The sequence below is a fragment of the Camelus dromedarius genome, chromosome 10 (assembly GCF_036321535.1).
Source record: "Camelus dromedarius isolate mCamDro1 chromosome 10, mCamDro1.pat, whole genome shotgun sequence".
Lineage (NCBI taxonomy): Eukaryota > Metazoa > Chordata > Mammalia > Artiodactyla > Camelidae > Camelus > Camelus dromedarius.
The window spans coordinates 52,001,842-52,022,789 of record NC_087445.1 but is presented as its reverse complement, the minus strand read 5'-3'; the positions used below and the strand labels follow the sequence as shown (position 1 = coordinate 52,022,789).

Sequence of the window (20,948 nt, the reverse complement as noted above, 5' to 3'; positions counted from 1 at the left end):
TACTTTCTAGGCTGCTTTCCTGTGCCAGATTCAGCCCTCAGCCTATGCAGCCTTATATAGACTTCCCAACATTCCTAATGACAAACTCCTTGAGAGCAGGATGCACATCTAATTCTCATCTTTTCTTATCTGTAGCACTATGTGAGAACAATTCTTCAACAAACATTGTTTTTAAGAATAGAGGATGGATGGGTGCCCAGGTGGTTAGATGTAAGAGTCTAAGGGACCTCAATTTCTAGTACCAACTATGCTGACATACATAAGAAGAAATCATATAAGCACTCATTGGTTTTACTGCCTTTTCTTGTGACCACTGAATAGACCACCTTATAAAGCAGGTGTTCGCAAACCAGACTGGTAGTAAATATTTAGGCTTGGTGGGTCATAGGTCTCTGTCACAACTACTCAGCTTTTCTGTTGTTGCATGATGGTAAACACAGACAATATGTAAATGAATGACCCTGTGTCAATAACCCTGGTATTTGAATTTCATATGATTTTCACATCTGGAAATATACTCCTCCTTTTAATTTGTAACCATTTAATACTGTAAAAACCATTCTTATCTTGTGGGCTGCACAAAAGCAGGCAGTGAATGGTAGTTTTCTAACCCCTGGCCTAGAATTAGAAGCTAAGAAAGGCAGTAAAACTGTGTGGTGGAAACCCTGGGAAGAAAGGAAAGGTCAAGGTGGAATATAGCTGGTTTCACTTTTCTTTTGACCCCGTACTTCTTGTTTCCAGGGTCATTCCACATTTCTGTCCTGTGCTTCTCTTCCTCAGGGATGGTTTTCAACTAGCATGTACATTTTCTCATACCTCCAGTGTTATTTCTCTCAGGACCATTTGTGTTTTAAAAGGTTTCTGCAAGACTGAAAAACACTCGAGACACAAAGTAATTGCTTTCTAATGAAGGCCTTTCGTTCACTGAGAGATAGCATTTCATTAAGGCGCATAAATCTGTGTGCCTCCCTCATGAAGTATAATGTTGGCTTCTATTCCCTTCACTAAAGACACATGCTTCTTGTTTGCATGACTTGAAGGCAGCCCTGAAGGCAGGAACAGATTTATATACATAGGCTTGAATAGTTAGTGAAGACTTATCTGGGGGGAGGTGTAGGGGGGAAATATTCTGCAGTGCTCATTTGGAGACTGAGTTGGCTTGAGACCTCACTGCTCTTTTAAGAAGTGTCTAGATGTTAGGTCATTCAATTCATGATATGTGAATGAAATAAAAGTTACAAATTATGACAGATCACATCTTCAAATATCATTTAAATCAGCATTTGTTATATACTTAGTGAATACTTAGCAGCTTCACAATAAACATTAAGTCATCTTGTTATATACAGGATCTTTTATTAACCTCTGTGGACTATTAACTAAATGATTTCTGAGAAGTGAAGCTCAGAAATGATCCTCAATGCATGAAAGCCCTTCATTACTCATTACAGCCACTTTTCAGGTATTTCCTTCATCATTCTCTTCTCCCTTTGCCCACCCTCTCTCCTAGATGGTCTGTGCAATGTGTTAGAATTATAGGGTAGAATTTGAGTTCATATTCATTCATTTGTCATTCACTGTGGAGAACAGAAGGAGTACAGGGGATGGGAGTGCTGGGATGGGAGTAGGGATATGTGAGATGATCAAGGACAGCAAGTGAGCATGCCACATGGAAATCTAGAGTAAGAGTGTTCTAGGCTGTGGGAACAGCAGTTACAATAGCCCTAAGGTGAGAGTGGGTTTGGTGCATTGGAGGACCAGCAGGGCTAGTATGGCTAGAGTAGTAGGCAAAAGGGAACAGTGATTGGAAAGGAAGCCAGAGCAGGAACCAATGGCCACTGGTGATTGTAAGAACTTTGGCTTTTAGAGGGGGAGGGTATAGCTCAAGTGGTAGAGTTCATGCTTAGAATACACAAGATCCTGAGTTCAATCCCAAGTACCTCCTCTAAAAATAAATAAATAAGTAAATCCAATTACCTCCCTTCAAAAATAGAAGATGAAACTAAAAAAAAACAAAAACAAAAAACCCAAAACTTTGGCTTTTGTTATGAGTAAAATACACCCTGATCTGCCCCTAGAAATTATGTCTGGTGATCTTCAGGAAAAGTATCAGAATCCGTAACAGCACAGTCTGGGCCCTGTACAAGGAAAGCAACCACTGTCCAACAAAGATTTCAATTATTAGGTGCTGTGCACATTATTCAGAAGATGCTGTGGCAAATGAGCTCAGTGCTAGGATAGATGCTGCTACAATGTCCTGAGCTTCTGGATAAAGGTTAGACACTCATCTCCGGCAAAATCTAGAAGCAATAGAAGGAGCAAGAAGCTGCAAAGTGCTGGGGGAAAAAAAGCAATTTTGGAGAAGTAAATCATCTCTAGACAAAAAAAGACCTAAATTTGAATCTGAACTCTGCCACTTGCTAGCTCTAACCTTATGTAAATTCATAATCCCTCTGAGCCTCAGTTTTCTTAACTAGGAATTATAATAGTACCTTCCTTTTAAGATTTTTGTGTACACTAAATAATGTAAATTATGTTTTGCACAGGGCCCAGAAAATAACCACTCCACTATTAACTAGTAGACTAGTTGACCAGCTTTTCACTTGGACAAGATCATTCCTTTGGCCAAACCTCAATTTTTCCATCTGTAAGAAGAGTATATTATCTGTCTGCCAAAATTAAGGGTTGGGGGTGGTATTGGTGCAGGAAAACGGATGTGGGGCGTGAGGAGGGCCATGTTCCAGGCCTCGGTTGTGCTCCTGGAATGTGCCCCACCAGGTGTGTGTCCTTGGCTTCGTGCAGGAAAGAATCCAAGTGCGAGCCACAGTTGAATAAAAGATTTATTTAGAGAGATACATACTGCATAGAGTGTAAGTCAAGAGAAAGGCAAGAAAAGAAGTGTGGGAACTGGGTGCTCAGGTTCAAGTAAAAGTAGGTACACATTCCACAGACAGACTGCAGGCTGTCTCTGAAGAGGAAGGAGTGAAAAAGGGCCGACAGGGATGGTGTTGCCAGTTTTTATGGGCTCCGTAGCTTCACACGCCTACAGGTGGGACCATTCCAACTGCCCTGGGAAACAGGCTGGAATTCCCAGGAATTGGGCCACAGCCCTTCTTTGGCATTTTGCAGTTAGTCTTGGGACTGTCATGGTGCCTACAGGCATGTTATTTATCATGCTGTTATAATGAGTATGTAATGAAGCTCAAGGTCTGCTAGAAGTCAAACCTCCAGCCAACTTAATCCTCAAGGCCATCTGGGAGTTGAATCTTTCACCATTTTGGTGTTAAATTGCTATCATTCCTTGAGTGGCTCTGCCCTGCCCCCTTCCCTCCTGTCTCAGTATTGCTTGGGACTCAAGTGAACCACCAAAGCCACTCCTGGAAGAAGCTGACAGACAGGTAAATGGAAAGAGCCACAGACCTAAATCCCATACCTGGCTAGGTGATCTCGTTAAAGCAGACCTTTCTGATTTTTAATTAATGTTTACGTTTTGACTTTTGGAGTAAGGATTGCACTTGGCACATTATTTTCTCAAATATTCTATTGTCATTTGCAAATGGATATGATAATCTCTAATGTACAGGAGTGAAGTGAGAGGAATATTCATAAGGCGCTTGGCACAAGGCGTGGCACGGTGGGGATTGGGGGTGGAAGTAGTGTCCGCTATTATTTTTATTATTGCAAAAACAAATCTCTCCAGCAGAGAACACGCTTGATGGCCAGCTGGGGCTGTGAACAGTGCAGAGACCTAATTCTTCCAGCATTTCAATTTCTTTTGCCCTGAACCTGCTTTCCCCTCTCTGCCCATCAGTTGGCGCCTTTTGCCGTCCTTTTTCCCCCAAGCTGGCTTTGGGGCTGCGGTCGGTCGGCAACTCGCAGGTCACATGGCCTGCCAGAGCTAGGGGACCTCGCGCAGGAGCTGCGCCGTGGGAGGAGGTGAGGCTTCCCCGCGCACCCAAACCCGGCTGAAACGGGCCTCAGGGACCGGCTATGGATCCTCCATAGAAGATGATCAAGACAGCCTAGGCGACACCAGCAGACGCCTTCTGCGTGCGCAGGAAACCGAGATGACCGCCCTCACTGGGTAGGTTTCCGCCGCGCAATATCTGTCCAGCTTTTTTGGCATCGTGACTAGAGCGCCCACCCCAGAGATGTCCTCAGAGCTAGGAGACAAGGATTAGGGTTGCCGTGGCTGGCACACGGAAAGCAGCTGAAGGGGCTGGCGCAGTCTTGGGAGGCACTGCGTCCCCAGCGGTGCGCTCTGGGCCGGCAGGCTTCGCTGCTGCTCCGCTTGTGGCGCTGGCTGCTTCCTGCCGGACGACTGCGGGGACCCCAGAAAGGCGTTCCCCGTGCGGCCAGGGCTGGCATCCGCGCAGGGGTGATTGAATGTCGCAGCGAAGGCGCCTCCCTATCACTCGCCCGCTTGAGTGGCGCGGCGAGGCCGACAGAAAGGCGCGAGCCGGGTGTGTGCCAGTCCAGGTAAGACCCCGCTCCTGTCCAGCCTGACGGGGCTGAGCAGCCTCAGGGCAGACCGCCTAATGGCCGCTCACTCGCGGCGACGATCTGCGGCGCGTCCGCCCCTCGGGGCGCGCCAGCGTGCTGCTGCGGCGTTGGGTTTCTGCGGGTGACCTCGCAGCCCCGAGATCGAGGAAGGGAAACCGGGCAGAGGAAGGCGTCCCTCCCAGCTCTTGGACAGACCAGCCAAAGGGAGCCAACGCGGCGATCGAGACCGTTAGCTTCCGCCTACAGGTGGGGAAACTGAGGCCCGAGCGCGTCGGGGACTGCCCAAGGTCAATGGCAGACACTAGATCCGGGTCTCTGGTACTCCGCTGTCGTTCTCTTTCCACAAGGGGTAGCTAGGACCACCTCGGCTCGTCTCTCCCTGGCCTCTGGGCGCAAACGTTGTCAGTGCTGCACTGCGCCCGTAGTGTCGCAGGCAAGAACTCTTGCCAGGTGAGTGTGACCCTGGCATCCTCTGATCGCCCCTTGCTCTCCGAGGGTGAGGGGACAAAAGGGCCTCTCCAATGATGATCTCACTATGCGGACCTTTAGTAAAAACCTACAGGTGTGTGTGCCGGCGTGAAAGCGCGCATTTCCCATAGGGAGCTAAACCTTGTAAGGGGAATTGGCTTTTTTCTAGAGTGCACTGCACCAGGTGCTTTAGGAGGTGAGAAGAGAAAACCATGTTTGTCTAACATTATTAATTAGAATTTTTTTTAAGGATAAAGTTATTACAGAACATCCAGGAAACAAAAATATAAAGGAGAAAGTAAAGATAACTTAAAACTTCTTTAAGATTGTTGAAATTCTCTGGATATCTTCTTAAAAATTTCTCTGTATGCGCACATTTAACCCAACAGCGTGGACAAAAATAGTATCTTGTTTTAATTTGAATGTCTGATTACCCAGGGGAAATCAGCTTTTTTTCTCTGTGTATTGGCCTTTTGCATTTGTTGACTATTAATTCTTTTACCCCTTTTTCAGTTGAAGTGTCTTTCTGTTCCTGATTTTTAAGCACTCTTTATACATTACACATTAAAGTAGTAATCCTGTTATCTGTGTTGCAAAATCTCTCCGAATGTGCTTAATATTTTTGTCAGTTTTTCATCTTTGGCCATTCAAATCTATTCTTTTTCTTTATGGTTTCTGCTTAAGGATCTTGCTGAGAAAGGCCTTTCTTAACCCAAGTTTATGTAAATATTCTCCTGTATTTTCTTCAGGTACTTTTAAGCTTTTGTTTACAAATTGTAATGTGGAATTTATTCTAGTTTAAGTTGTAAAGTCGAGAGCTAATTACTTTTCCTAAATGATTAGCCAGTTTCTGCAAAGCTATTAAGTCCATTTTTACGCCTGATTTAGACTGCTACTATTATGATATATTGAATTATTATATATTTGTATCTGTAGACTTTATCATGTATCTATTAGTACATTTTGGTGCCAGTGCCATGTTATATTAATTACCAACGTTTTATAACAAGCTTAATATCTCTCTTATTACCCAGTATCATCTTCCTGGCTTTTTAAAAAAATCAGTTTTATTGAGGTATAGTTTACATGCAATAAAATATACCATTTGAATATATATTTCAATGAATTCTGACAAATATAACCACCATCACAATAAAAAACTATGGAGCACTATATAATTGATGTCATCTTTGCACAGGATCCATGCTAATCTTCAATTTATCCTTCTAGTTTTAGTATAGGGCCCAGCAAGGTGAGGATTTCCTAGCAATTTTTACTAATACTAATTCCAGATGATCTTTAGGATATTTTGGTTAAATTAACCAGCCTCTCCCTGCTCCAACAAAAGAAACAAAATCATGTTTGGACATAGTTTGTGTTTTTCCCTTAGAGAATTTTTCAATCTGCTTTGTTCAGTATAACAAATTACCATAGATGGGGTGGCTTAAGTAGCAGAAACATTTATTTCTCACGGTTCTGGAGGCTGGAAGTCTGAGATCAGGGTGTCAGCATAATTGGGTTCTGGTAAGGGGCCCTCTTCCTGGTTTACAGATGGCTGCCTTCTTGATGTGTTTTCACCCGCAGAGCAGAGAGAGAGGAAGCAAGCTCTCTTCTGCCCCTTCTAATAAGGGCACTAATCCCAGAATGAGAGTTCCACCAGCATGACCTAAATATCTCCTAAAGAACCTATGTTGAAATACCATCACACTGGGGATTTGGATTTTAATATATGAATTTGGGAGGAACACAAACATTCAGTCCATAGCAGAGATCTAACTAAGACTTTATTTTTTTTTTCAAATTATTATTTTTAAATTGTTTTTGTGGGGGGAGGTAATCAGGTTTATTTATTTATTTATTTAATGGTGGCACTGGGGATTGAACCCTCATGCATGGTAGAAAAGCACTGAGCTTAGCTGCCTCCCCCCTAGCTAAGACTTTTTAAATGTCAGTATATTTAGAACTTTCTTTTTCTTTTTAATGTCTCCATATCATCCCCTTGTATAATTATCTAAACATCTGTTCACTATTGCTGGCCATTTCCTTTCCCTGCAGTTTGTCTATCCTCCCTGCCTTGCCCTGCCCTCTATTCCTCTCCACCTCTTTCTCCCTTTCTTTCTTACTTATAAACAAAACTGCTGTGAACATTCCTTGTCCATGTTTGGTAGCATGTGTTGGTATTTTTGCAGGGTAGATTCCTAATAGTAGAATTTCTACGTCAAAGCGGATGCACATATAAAATTTTTATAGATACTGTCCCAACTTCCACTCCAAAGGTTGCACCAATTTATATGAAAGTGCCCATTTGTTGAACTGGCCCACTCCCTCTTGTAAATTGAGTTGACATTATGTTAAATATAGAGGTTAATTTTGGAGAAAGAGACCTCTATCTCCTCTTTCATTAGTGTGGCTTTTCGCTTGGGAAAATGTTTTTTATCCATTTTTTCGCCTTTAAAAATGTCCTTCAGTAGAATTTTATATGTGTGTATATTCCACATATTTCTTAAATTTATTCTAGACATTTTCAGTTTCTTTTTTTCCTGTTTTGAGTAGGATCTTTTATCCCATTGATTAATTTAGTAATTGATTAAATGAAAGCAGTTTATATATATAATATATATATACACATACATATACATATATAGTGTATATGATATATATAATTTTTGCATATTGATTCTTTTATCAAATGCATTCTGAAAGTCTCTTACCACTTCTAATGGTTTTTTTAGCTGATTTTCTTGGGTTCCCAATTTGTGCAGAGACAATATTACATATTGGTTGAGAACATGAGTTCTGGAACCAGTCTGCCTGGATTTCAAGTTTTGCCACCCATTTAAAGCTTTATTAACCTTGGGTGCAAGTTAATTGTACCTTAGCATTTTTTTTTTCCAGGTATAAAATGGGCTTAATAATAGTACTTCTCATAGGTTTCTTATGAGGATAGATGAGATGCTTAGAACAGTGCCCAGCAAGCATTTACAAGTAAGTTGATCTCTACACATTATCTAACCAGGCTCTTTGATACTCCCAAATTTATAGGTGAGGAATTGAGGCCCATAGAGGTCATTTATATGCTTAACAAACATTAAACCTTTTCCATGAATAGAATACTATACTGGGTCTGTGAGAGCTACCAAAGATAAACCATGGAAGGCAGCAGGCATCATGGAAAAGACATGGGCTTTGAAATTTTTCATGTGTTTGAATTTCCTGCTTTCAGCTTGGTAGCTTTTTTTTTTTTTTCTTTTTCTTCATTTAAATGAGATTTGTTCCATTACTATTTTAGAGTTGCTTTTTTGGTCAGATGAAATATTTGTGAGAGTCTAGTACAGAAGTTGGATATGTAGTAGGAACTTAATAAGTGGCAGCTATAAATAGATATAGTCTAAAGTAGAAAATGACTAATGAATGTCCTGGGATGAAAGTTCATGTAAAGCGCCCCAGCACTTGAGGAAAAAAATTATTTCTGGTTGGGTTGTTTACCTGAAACAAACAGAATGCTAGTTATTTCTCCAGCAAAGATGGATTTATTTGGGATCAGCAGAGAATTCCAGTTCAGAGTCTGCAACCATGGCCAGCCATGTATAAGTCCCCACACACCAAGGGAAGACTAGCACTTTTATGGAGGGGAAAAGGAAGTTGGGAGGGCTATATAGTAAACAAAGTTCCATGACTGTTCATTGGCTGCGTCCCTGCCAGTAAAGGAGTCTTTGGTTATTGTTGTTATTGGGCTCTGCTGTCATCACAGGGACTGAGAGCTCCCCATTCCAGTGTCCAAACTCTATTTAATTTTTGAGTTTTCTGTTTATTAATTTTTAACATTTCCTCTTTTGACCAAGGTATTTCTCTGAAAACATCACTGATTAAGTTTCAGATTTTCTACTTTCAGAGGCTTTTTGTTCTTTAGTGTCAGGAAAGACCTTCCCTGGGTATAGTGTCTCATGTTGGAGGGAATAGATTAGAAATCTACTGAGATCACATGTGAGTAACAAGGAGTGGTAAGAGGAAGAACTCTAAGGCACTTTTCATTTAAAGTCCATATGTTTTGAAGATCATAGACGTTAGAGATCATCTGAAGCATTGTGTCATTATCAAGAATTTGTCAACAAACTTCCAACAGGCCTGGCCTGGATATCTTGGGAAAGCTGTCTCATCAGATGTCATCTGCTTCAATTCTGGGAAATCTTTACTTTCAGGTCACCAGATGATGTTTAGGTCCAGTCAGGGCTTTGTCTCTCTTTAGGTGTGTCACATGTATCCAAGAGTCTTTTCCTTGGAGTTTGGCAGCACAAGTGTTTGTTAGCAGTACCTGATAAGGGCATTTCCAGCAAGGTTGAAGAGAGTCTTTCTGGAGGTGACTTTTTCAGTAGATGAAATCTCCAGGTTGCAAGAAGTGATGCTTAAGGTCTTCATCTTTCAAGAGTGTGTTGTGAAAAGACTGTTCTACCACACATGGATATTTTTAATAGACACAATTAGGCCATTGCAGTATTGGAGTATCTCTCCCTTTAATAGTTGTGGGTCAAAAGAAGCAGGAGGCAAGTTCATTGAGTGTCCTGTGACTACCTCAAAGTGTAAGAGTTTATGAATTCTAAAAGGTGGATCTGAGGTTTAGAAAGTCCAAGAGCAACGCTTTTGGCCAAGGTATTTGGAGGGCTCCTACATTACTAGAAGGGGAAAGTCCTGGTTCAGCCCATGAATCAACAGAGGTAAAAGTTTTCCAGGCGCCGGGTTGGGGGCGGGGGGGATATAGCTCAGGTGGCTCAAGTAGGGTGTGCTTAGCGTGCACAAGGTCCTGGGCTCAATCCCCAGTACCTCCTCTAAAAGTAAAGTAAAGTAAATAAAAACCTAATTTCCTCCCCTCCACAAAAAAGAAATAAATAAATAAAATTAAAAGTTGTCCAGTGAATCAACATCTGAAGGAAGACTAGGTTTTCTTTAAAAACAATATGAAATTGGTCATACTAACCACAAACAGGTGTATCAGATTTTCATGTGTATCCTCAATATTGGAAGAGCCCTAAGAATTGCTCGATGAAGTTGCCTAGTAATTGCCCAAGCCTGATAATATAAAATTCCCTTTTTTTTTTCTCTGAAATTCTACCTACTCCCTTTTCCTCTGAATTTACCAGAAACTGTCCTTTTAAAATTAAGCCTTCTGAGGATGCAGAGGCTAACCCCTTAATTTCTTATTTTCCCTGGACTAAAGCTGAACTTCAAGCCACGGTCAAAGATTTTGCCAAAGTACCAAAGATCCTCACAGATTTGGTGAGGAATTTAATATAGTCATTCAATTTATCAACCTGGCTTCTCTGGCATGTCAGCTAGTTCATGTGCTTGTCAGTGAAAGCCAGGCCCAGGCTAGGATGAAAATCATTAATTCAGAAAGTCCTGAAAGTTCCCTAGAATTAAAATCAAAGACCAACCAACTGTGGTTGTTAAACATAAAATTGGCTGGAGTCCCTGTTGGGGGAGGTGCCCTCAAAATATTTAAATAACTGGGATCTCATTTCTCAATGGTTTTTTCCTAGAGTAAAAGAATAATTTTCCAACAACTTAAACAGTTTACAGCTCAAAGACCTCAAAGTCAAACAGCTTTCAGGTCAACTCAAGACTGCCTGCAGGCCCAATGTCTGCCAGCCCTGAGGGAACAGCTTGGTCCTATGGGAGCTGGATTTCAAAGAGTTAGTATGAAAAAATGTAAGATGCCTCATTAATAATTTTTTATATTAGTTTCATGTTGAAGTAATAGTTTTGATGTGTTGCATTAAAATATATTATTAAAATTAATTTCATCTGTTTCTTTTTACTTTTTATTATGGCTGCTAGAAAATTTTAAATTACATACGTGGCTTGCATTATATTTTTGCTGGACAGTGCTAGCCTAGAGCAGGGGTTGGTAAACTATGGACTGCAAGCCAGATTTGGTCTGCAGCCTGTTGTGATGTGGCTGGAGCACTAAAAATAGTTTTTACATTTTTACTAAAAATAGTTCTTACATTTTTAAAGAGTTTTAAAAAAGAGATGGTCTAAGAGGAATATGCAACAGAGACAGTATGTGGTCCATAAAGTCTAAAATATTTGCTATCTAGCCCTTTACAGAAAAATATTGCCAACTTCTTGTCTAGAAGATGCAGAGAAAAGGGGGTAGTAGAACAAGATGACAGAGGAAGGCAGGGTCCAGATCATAAAGGGCCCTTTGGACCACGATAAGAAATTTAGAGTTTATTAAAAGAGCAATGAGAAGATAAAGAAGGGTTTTAAGCAGAGAGTGACGTGATCAGATTTATATTCTTACATAATTGTCTGTGTGTGCACAGGTACACATGTGTGCTCCCTGAGCATTATCTGGACTTATCTGGACTAAAGAGTATCACATCCTTGTTTTACAAAAAGACTCACTGGAAGAGGGTATTGAAGGAGGGTGGATGGCAGTTTCACACCACTCACTGAGCTCTGCATTATCATCATAACCACATTGTTATCATAGCACTTAGCATGTGCCTGGCATTTTCAGAGCTGCATGCCTTATCTTGTTGACTGTATTTTGTTCCTTCTGAGTAGGCACAGCTCTCTTGGGTAATGTCAAGGACAGAGAAAACAGCGTGAGCAGGAAGCGACCCGAATGACTCCATTCCCAAGACCCACTAAGGCCGAGTGTGAACTCAATCCAGTTTCAGCACTTGGCTTCCACTAGTGGTGATGTGGAACTGGTGAGACCATGTGGATGTACAACCACATGATTTATGAACTCCAGTGACTTGAACAGATAACGGGGTGATGCAGCCAGTATGCAGTACTCCAGCAAACCTGGAGTTGGATGCTATTCAAACCTCTCCCTGCTTATCTCCTGCTTTAGTACCATCCAGATCTCTTATTAGTGCTGGTGAGAATAGTCTTTCTCACCTCTGGGATCTCACAATATAATCTGTTTCTGTTGCTGAAATGAGACTTTCCTTTCTTGAATTGCTATGTCATCATCCTGTAGAGGGGTGTGGTATTCTACACAACTCTCATGGGCAGGGGAGGCTCATCATTCCTGGCTAGATACAGGGGTTTCTGTTCTGCTCACAACATGGCCTATTCTAAGTTGGGCGAGTGCTGAGAGCTGAGCAGTGGGAGGGACCCCCGTTCCCTGTAGTCACTCAGGGACCCAGGCTCCTGCCGTCAGGTGGCTCCTCCCTCCTCTAGATCCACCACGGCCCTCCATTCAACTAGCAGATGGAGAAAGAGGACGTTGAGAAGGCACATGTACTCCCAGCCACTTTGGTCCAAAAGTCATACCTGTCACTTGGCTCACGTTTTACTGGCAGTCCCTAGGCACATAACCCCACCTGGAGGAAAGCAAGCTAGGAGATGTGGTCTTTCTCTGTGCCCAAGAAGGGGAGAACATGAGATGAGGGCACTAGACAGCCTGCACCACAACAACAGGTACCTGGGCAGCTCTCTTCCCAGGATGTGCAAGCTTTGTTATGCTTCTGAGCTAAGAGTTTTACCTTTTATTCCATAGACACCTTTTAGTTTTGCATTGAGCTTACTGGTGTTATGCTGGCTTTGTCCTTTTCATTCTGTTTTTGGGTGCAAGTCTGTTTTCCCTCAGATCCTTAGACTGTCATACTCCTACAATATTACTTAAGTTTGTACATATGGATATATTTTAATGGCATCTTTACTCTGTATTATTTTGCTCTGTAGCACATTTAATCTTCATAGTAACTCCATGAGATAGATAAACTAAAACTCCTTTTTAGAGGTAAGGAGTCCAAGGTGTGGAGAGGAATAGTGACCTTCCACCAAGTGAGTGGTCAAGATGAGAATCACACCAGCACATGTCTGGCCTCAGGCCTGTACTCTGAGAGAGCACGTCATGCTACGTTCCTTTCTGAACCAGGCTGGCGGCAGCTTTCTCTTTCATCTTCATCTCTGCCTCTCCTTTCCCTCTCACTGAAAAGCTGCTCATGGATTTTCCTTCAGATATTTCCTCCCCTCCCAAAGTCTGCGCGCTAGAGTTCACTCGCATGTGAGGGGAGATCTTCTTTCTCACTGGTTCCCATGGTAGTTCTGTTAAAAAAAAAAAAAAAAGAGCAATTAGGATTAAATTAATATGCAATTTTAAGTATAGTTGCATGAAGTTAGAGAAATAAGAATTGAAGTTCTTGACAAAGATGTTTTAGGGAGTCCTGGATAGTCCTTTCTTGTTTGGGAAACGCAGAGAAAAGACAGAGTTTTCAGAAATTATTATGCACAGTCAGTCAGCAAGCACTTAGGATGCACTTAACGTTGGAACTTACTTTAAACGTGTATTTCCTTTGTTTCAAGCCTTGCTTTTTTGCATCCGTTTTAAGAACCCATGTCAATGTAGCTGCTGAATTGAAATAATGATTTTGCTAGCCTGCCTGGTGATTTTTCTGGCACATTGTACACATTAACTAAGCATCTGTGGGTGCCGGGACTTGGTTGGATGCACCAAGGTTTCATTAGTCATAGAAATGATAAAAGAATCCCAGAGATCATTAACAGATAACCAGAGAAGCGTATACTGCAGAAAATACTTGTCTCTCGTAACTACACAGCCTAGAATTAGAATTTCTGGTTTGATATATGCTGAGTTCGATGCCTGGATTTTTTTTTAAAGCCTGTACCATTCTTCACTTCCTCTCTCTCTAGGTTTGACTTGCACTGATTTTGGCCTGTGATCCAGGATGATTTGTTCTTGGGACCAGACCTGACCAGAAGTTGACCTCATGAGCACTTCAACCTCTCCAGCTGCCATGCTCCTCCGGAGGCTGAGGCGGCTCTCCTGGGGCAGCACTGCTGTCCAGCTCTTCATCTTAACGGTGGTGACTTTTGGCTTGCTGGCCCCCCTGGCCTGTCACCGGCTCCTGCACTCCTACTTCTACCTGCGCCACTGGCATCTGAACCAAATGAGCCAAGAGTTCCTGCAGCAAAGCTTGAAAGAGGGTGAAGCTGCCCTCCACTACTTTGAGGAGCTGCCCTCTGCCAATGGCTCAGTGCCCATTGTCTGGCAGGCCACGCCCCGCCCCTGGCTGGTCATCACCATCATCACTGTGGACAGGCAACCTGGCTTCCACTACGTCCTGCAGGTGGTGTCTCAGTTCCACCGGCTACTTCAGCAGTGCGGCCCCCAGTGCGAGGGGCACCAGCTCTTCCTGTGCAACGTGGAGCGGAGCGTGAGCCACTTCGATGCCAAGCTGCTGTCCAAGTACGTCCCTGTGGCCAACCGCTATGAGGGCACTGAGGATGACTACGGTGACGACCCTTCGACCAACTCATTTGAGAAAGAGAAGCAGGACTATGTCTATTGCCTGGAATCCTCCCTGCAGACCTACAACCCAGACTACGTCCTGATGGTGGAAGACGACGCCGTCCCAGAAGAGCAGATCTTCCCAGTCTTGGAGCATCTTCTGCGGGCTCGGTTCTCGGAGCCACACCTCAGAGATGCCCTTTATCTAAAGCTCTATCACCCCGAGAGGCTCCAACACTACATCAACCCGGAGCCCATGCGGATCCTGGAGTGGGTCGGTGTCGGCATGCTGCTGGGGCCCTTACTAACCTGGGTATACATGCGTTTTGCCAGCCGGCCGGGGTTTAGCTGGCCCGTCATGCTCTTCTTCTCCCTGTATAGCATGGGTCTGGTTGAGCTGGTGGGCCGGCACTATTTCCTGGAGCTGCGGCGGCTGAGTCCTTCCCTGTACAGCGTGGTCCCTGCTTCGCAGTGTTGCACCCCGGCCATGCTCTTCCCTGCCCCCGCGGCCCGCCGGACCCTCACCTACCTGTCTCAGGTGTACTGTCACAAGGGCTTCGGCAAGGACATGGCACTGTACTCACTGTTGAGGGCCAAAGGGGAGCGGGCCTATGTGGTGGAGCCCAACCTCGTGAAACACATCGGGCTCTTCTCCAGCCTCCGGTACAACTTTCACCCCAGTCTGCTCTAGCCTGCCAAGAAGTGCCTTTCTGAAATTGGCCACTTCTTGGAGATTCAACTATTGCGCTCTTTATTTGGACACGGTTGCTTGCAGAAATTTCATTGTTTAAGGTTGCTAGGGATATAGGCACTGGAATGGCTGAGGAACATACAAGTCAAGAATTGCGGCTTTGGTAACTCACTGGCAGGAGCAAACTGTTCACTGGGGGTCCAGACCTCTCTCCCTCCACACAGCCACACTGCCTCATGCAGTCCAACCCACCCAATGAGGGAAATTTAAATACCAGTTATATTCTCCAATTATTTTTCGCTCTGCTTCTGTGATAGAGCTTGTGACTGCCAAAAATTTTGTGCACAGTGATATGACTGGTTTAGGATTTTAAGGGAGAATTTGGCGAAAGGTGAGATTCTTTTGCAGTGACTTCTTTCTCACTGGGAATGAGAATGGATGTATGTTTAGAATATATGTCTCAAGAGGCAGGACCATGTTGATAGATTGTATTTGTTTCCTTGACCTGGTGTAATAAAAGCCGTGTAGGGCCTGGAATCTTGGAGGCAGGTGACCTGGCTTCTGTTACCTGGCGTTTTCTTTTCCACACATCTGTGGTGCACTAATAATCAGTTTTGTTAGTGAGAACTTTAAGGCACAGCAAGATCTGGAAGCACCTTCTAGATCATCAATCAGATTGCTTGTGTGTTTAGTGGTGATTTAATATTGAAGACTTCTATCATATTCTGATTCTTTGAAAATTGGACATTGGAGAATGATATAGAATGAATGAGCTCTTTACTAATAGCATATCCTTTTCCCTAACTTTGCTGGCTAACCATTCACCCTCATTTCTTTTTTAGTCTATGTAGCATGATGTTATAAAGAAATAGCATGGACTGTGAAGTCAGAAGACCTGAATTTTTATTTCAGATCTCTGTCGTGTCCTAGTGATGTGAACTTGGGCAAGTCACAAGCACTCTGAGTCTCAGTTTTTTCACCTGTAAAATGAGGACAGTGATATCTACCTTTTAAAGTTTCCTTGAGGATTTATTTTAGTAGTTTATTTAAAAAATTTTTTATTGAAGTATATAGTTGGTTTACAATGTTGTGTTAATTTCTGGTGTATGGCATAGTGATTCAGTTATACATATATATATACATGTATATTCCTTTTCATATTCTTTTTCATTTTAGGCTATTACAAGGTATTGAATATAATTCCCTGTGCTATACAGTGGGACCTTGCTGTTTATTGCCTTGGGGATGAAGTGACAGAATATATGTAAAACACCTAGCTTAGCTCATAGAGGGCACTTGGAAAATATTAGTTCCTTCTTTCCTGTAATAAGCATATAAAATGCAAGTGTATTTTGGATAAAAATAGTGATATTATTTAAAGGGCGTAGGGCTGACACCTACAGAGCAGCTGTTCCAGAGCAAACACTGCTAGAAGAAAGGCTACTTTTCACTGTGACTTCAGAAGGATAAGCAGTGCAGTTTCAGGTAGCCCCACCTCCAACCAAGCCCCAGATAAGAATTGTTCATTCAAACTGGAAATGACTTGAGACTCTTCTTGAGCTTATTCCAAGACTAGTGTCTGAAAATTACTCTTCTCAAAAGTTACAAATAAATGTCATTTGATAATACTTATCAAATTAGTGGCCAACAAGTCCCTTTATCAGGATGGATGATTAGAGTTGAAGCAGTTGTCCGCTTCGTTTCAGTGCCACGTCTTCCATTTGTTTTTAAGCTTCCACAGTGAGCTTCCATCTTGGGATCTGCTCGAAAACACTGAGGGAATCTACAGGAGTTCACCACTCTATATAGATGAAAAAACTGAGGTCCAGAGATGTTAAAGGATTTCACAGGTTCATACCGCTGAAAAGCGGCAGAGAGGGCTGGAACGTAGCTCTTTTCTGACTTCCAGCCCTAGCACTTTTTTCCTAACCATATTCATTTTATAAATATCTATGTAGTCAAATTCTCTTTTGTGAAATCTGATTGTCACCTGGACTAAATAATGTCTCTGTAAGCTAAGATGGTAAAAACTCACTATCATGTTGGTCTTGGGGAACAAACAGGTGTCAGTGTGTGTTGTGTTGTTATAGTGAGCTGTTATGTGTGCTCCCAGGAATGTCCAAACTGATCAGAGCTACTAGATGACATTGAGATGTTCAGATACCACCTCTTCATTCCTCCTCTCCCAGTAATTGGTCCAGCCCCATGTTTGAGAATGGAAACACCCCCAACCTAGAGCTTACTAGAGTTTGTTGCGTTAATGATTGGATCTCCTTGTGAAAATGTGTCTAATGATAGGACATCTAAGCTAGCCTAGCCCCAAATTGGAATCATTGTTGGTTTCCAGTTCTGCTCTTTCTAATTCAGTTGTCTGCTGCACGTAGACATCCTTCCCCTGATTCCTTCATTCTGGGTGGCTAAGATTGTCTTTGCCTTGTCTAATTTCTCTGCCTACATACTAAGACATCTTCCCTCATTGATCTTAACTAGAGCCTGCCATCCTTGGACATTTTCTGCAGAAGCAGAAATCCTACCCACTTTCATCCCTATCCACTTCTAGTTCTCCCTCCCCTTTGTCCCTCATTCCTAGAGTCCAAATTGTGTATGTTGTCCTGGATTAGGACAGCTGACAGCTTTACACCAAAGCTGAAGCCTCTCGTTTGATCCCAAACAAGGGGGCAAGGGGAAAACTAAAGTCCCCTTTTGATATTAACGGACATAGGTTACCAAGAGGGTGAAGGTCTCTAACAGTTCTGCTTACCTTTCAAAATTTAAATTATTTCTCATTATTATTCTTCAGGCCTAAGAAGCTCCCTATTGTGACTGAGTGTATTCGCATAGACATATCAGTTCAAATAAATGCACCCGTTCCACTGAGGCATCCTGAGAAGACTTTTGTCCTTCTCCCTTGTTTTAAATGGATAGGTTTTTCTGATGTGGCCAATAGTATTGAACCCACACACACTAACACTATTTTGGAGTCTCGAGGTAGCCATCCAAAAGTATGGGATGTTTGCTTAAAAATTCATAACTGATTTTGTTGTATTTCTTAAATGGAAGAACTTTGCATTCTTTTTTAGAGAAAAAAAAAACGTTGAGACTATCATAGAGCAACTGGAGAATACAAATGGGATGAATATGATAGGATTAATTTAATTTACCTTGGATACATTCCTCATTTGGGAGGATTTATTTAATTGGCAATTTAATTTGGGTTGAGGCATTCCAATTGGAGTTGATTATTGTGGGATTTTATATACACTATAATGCACTATGAATTATAGTAACATATATAAAATTGGGTAATTTTAAGTCACATGAATACTTGAATAATTTTATCCCAACTACAATGAATTTGCTGAGAACACTCATTAACTGGCACTGGTTTTTTAGGTTGGATTTTGTTTGGAAAGCCTTTGGGACTACATCAAAGGTGATTGGAAATTTAATTTTAAAGTACTTAATATAACTGCAATGGAGATGTACTGTGGCTTCTAAGTCGTTCCAGTACTTGGATTGCAACATTGTTGTGAGTCATCCATCACTCTGTGGTGATTGGGAAGTTTTGGTTTAAAATTTAACAGATTTGCTTAATCTTTTTTCTAACTACCTACACAGAAACACAGATGAGTGATTTTTTTTAAAGCATCTATATTAACAATTGGGGGGTAAAAACAGATGCAAATCCAAAGGCAAATGATGAATTTATCAAAAAAAGAAACAATAAACGGGTAAGTATGTGTAAGTATGCACAAGTACGTAGGAATGGAGTAACTCAGAGAGACGGAAAAAGAGGACAGAGATGTAGAGTGATGTAGAGGGTCTCACATTTGTCATATGTGTGTCCCAAACTCCCTTATGTAATAAATCCTTTATGTCTTCTCCACTGCCATGAAGTCTTTATATGACCAGCCTATGGAGAATACAAAGGAACTAAACAATGGATAGTCAGTGTTCTAGATAAATAATTCATCACTCTGCTAGGACCTGGCTTCCTGTTGCATTTAGAATAAAATCCAAATCCCTACATTACCTGCAGGGCAGATGTGACCTGGCACTGCAAACCTCTCTGACTCATGTCTTACCATTCCCACCCTTGTTCTCCAAGCTCTAACCACACCTGATTTCTTTCACTTCCTTGGACTTGTTACACTGATTCTCACTGCAGAATGACTTTGCACTGTCATTCTGTCTGGAATGCTTTTCTTTTAACAGAATCTTTCCTATAATTTAGATCTCAATTAAATATTAAATCTACCCCCCCCCCAACAGACTTTCCATCCCATCTAAAGCAGTATTTCCCTTTCCCAATTCCCAGGTCATCTATCACATTACCCAGTTTGATTTCCTTCAGATCTCTTGTTATTCCTTGAAATTCTTCTATTTACTATTTTGTTTTTTCCCCCTCCATTCTCCCCCCACCCCCACCTATAGAATATAAGCTCTACAATATCGGGGGTCTTCTAGGTTTCATTCAATCTATCCCTAGAACCTAGAGCAATACCTGACACATAGTAGGAAATGAGAGAGAGAGAGAGAGATGGGAGTAATGGGGGGAAGGAAAGAAGGAAGGAAGGAGGGAGGAAGGGAGGGAGGGAAGGAGGGGAGAAAAAGAGCAGAGGGATCCACAGTGGAAGTACCTACAACAAAGGATACTGAAAGAAGAGAAATGGGACTAGGGAAGAAAATTAGGAGAGGAGCAAAGAGAGATCCAGGTAGTGAGGGTTGGTTACAGTGTACAATTTTTACACCTGTAAAAAGAAATTTTTATGTGCATTCCAGACAAAGGGAATGGCAAGTGCAAAAAGGAACTTTTTACACCACCACACAGCTACTTTTTCTTTGTTGCTAGGGTTTTGTTTCCAGTGTGTGTGTTGGGGGTTGTGTGTGTGTGTTGGGGGTGGGGGGGGGTCCCCTGTGTGTTATTCTCATGGGAGGGCTGGGTTTCCTCCTTCAGGATTCAACTGCTGCATCTTCCTGGTGTTGCCAACAGGAGCCATCTAGACGTGAACACCACCCCTGGTGGCTCCGCAGCTTATTCAAGGACTTTTAGGCAAGAGGCTGGAAAGAGAATGAAGGAAAGATCACCACCTTCTCCCAATGAACCTTTCTCAAGTTCTGTCAGTAAGTGGAGGGAGGGTTTTAGTCTTACTGTGTAGCTCTGGGTGATAGGGGTGGCCTTTGGCAAAACGTTATATGACTTAGCACAAACCCAGGTTAGAGAAGTAAACCTTTCCAGAGGCTGGGTGGGAGGGACAGGAAACTCTCTTTAAGGATCATTTTTCTGGTACATGACTTGGGCGTCCTTTGTGTTCTGTAGCTTTGTTTAAACGTGAGCGAGTTGAGTCCTCTGCAAAATTCATGCCTTGGCAACTTGTTAGACAATGTACTCCACCCCAGTTTGTTTTTATCCAGGAAAAATGTAAACCCTGGCACCACTCTGACCCGGGGACCTTGGTTGCTTGTACAGGTCAGTAGCCCATACTTTTGAAACACAAATCAACCAGTGTGTGTAGATTTCTTTGTAGCAACATGTTTAGGCAAATCCTCTTGTCCTTCTCAACCATATCCTTTTTCCAGCCCCAGTACATATACATCCAGAATCCATAATGAGCTGGGGTTCAGCAAAAGCAGCTTGGCTTCCCTCTGGCTCCCCCTCCAGTGAGGTTTATGATAAAGGAGAGGTAGGATTAAATCTTGTTCCTGCAGTGTACATGTAGAATACTCTTTTAAACAAGAAAAAGAAAAAGCAACCACATTTTAAAAGTTATAAAAAAAAATGGTATGTGTCTCATTCAAAATTATAGTTCATGTATTTTCTGCAAGGAATTATGTCAAGCAAAGTAAATCTAAATTTAGCATTTTATCCCCATCTGAATAAATGCCTAAGTCATATTAGCAATACTTAGATGACTCAATCTTTTTTTCTTTTTCAATCTAGCTGAACTATTCGCTGAAATACCCCAATCTGCAGAAACACACTCCCATATCTGAAACAGAAAAGGCTTTGAAGAAGTT

General features: G+C 42.2%; 1 protein-coding gene and 1 non-coding gene across 5 annotated transcripts; one reads left to right on the top strand and one right to left on the bottom strand.

Annotated features, from left to right (window-relative positions):
• Nucleotides 1-3,859: 3,859 nt before the first annotated feature.
• PGAP4 (post-GPI attachment to proteins GalNAc transferase 4) lies at nt 3,860-20,834 on the top strand. Of its 4 annotated transcripts, none has more exons than XM_010977440.3 (2): nt 3,860-4,084; nt 13,642-20,834. In XM_010977440.3, the coding sequence occupies exon 2, from the start codon at nt 13,719-13,721 to the stop codon at nt 14,928-14,930; it is 1,212 nt and encodes a 403-aa protein (XP_010975742.1). In that variant the 5' UTR covers nt 3,860-4,084; nt 13,642-13,718; the 3' UTR covers nt 14,931-20,834. The 4 variants fall into 4 exon arrangements, with proteins under 4 accessions (XP_010975742.1, XP_010975744.1, XP_010975743.1 ...); XM_010977442.3 differs by having other exon boundaries at nt 3,860-4,479; XM_010977441.3 differs by lacking the exon at nt 3,860-4,084 and adding an exon at nt 4,506-4,749.
• On the bottom strand, nt 6,125-6,229 carry LOC116152823 (U6 spliceosomal RNA). The gene has a single exon (XR_004136528.1). It is a non-coding gene; the product is annotated as a U6 spliceosomal RNA (small nuclear RNA).
• Nucleotides 20,835-20,948: the final 114 nt, after the last annotated feature.

Coding starts and splice junctions, on each gene's coding strand:
- PGAP4 (XM_010977440.3), top strand. CDS start 13,719: ATGAGCACTTCAACCTCTCCAGCTGCCATGCTCCTCCGGAGGCTGAGG.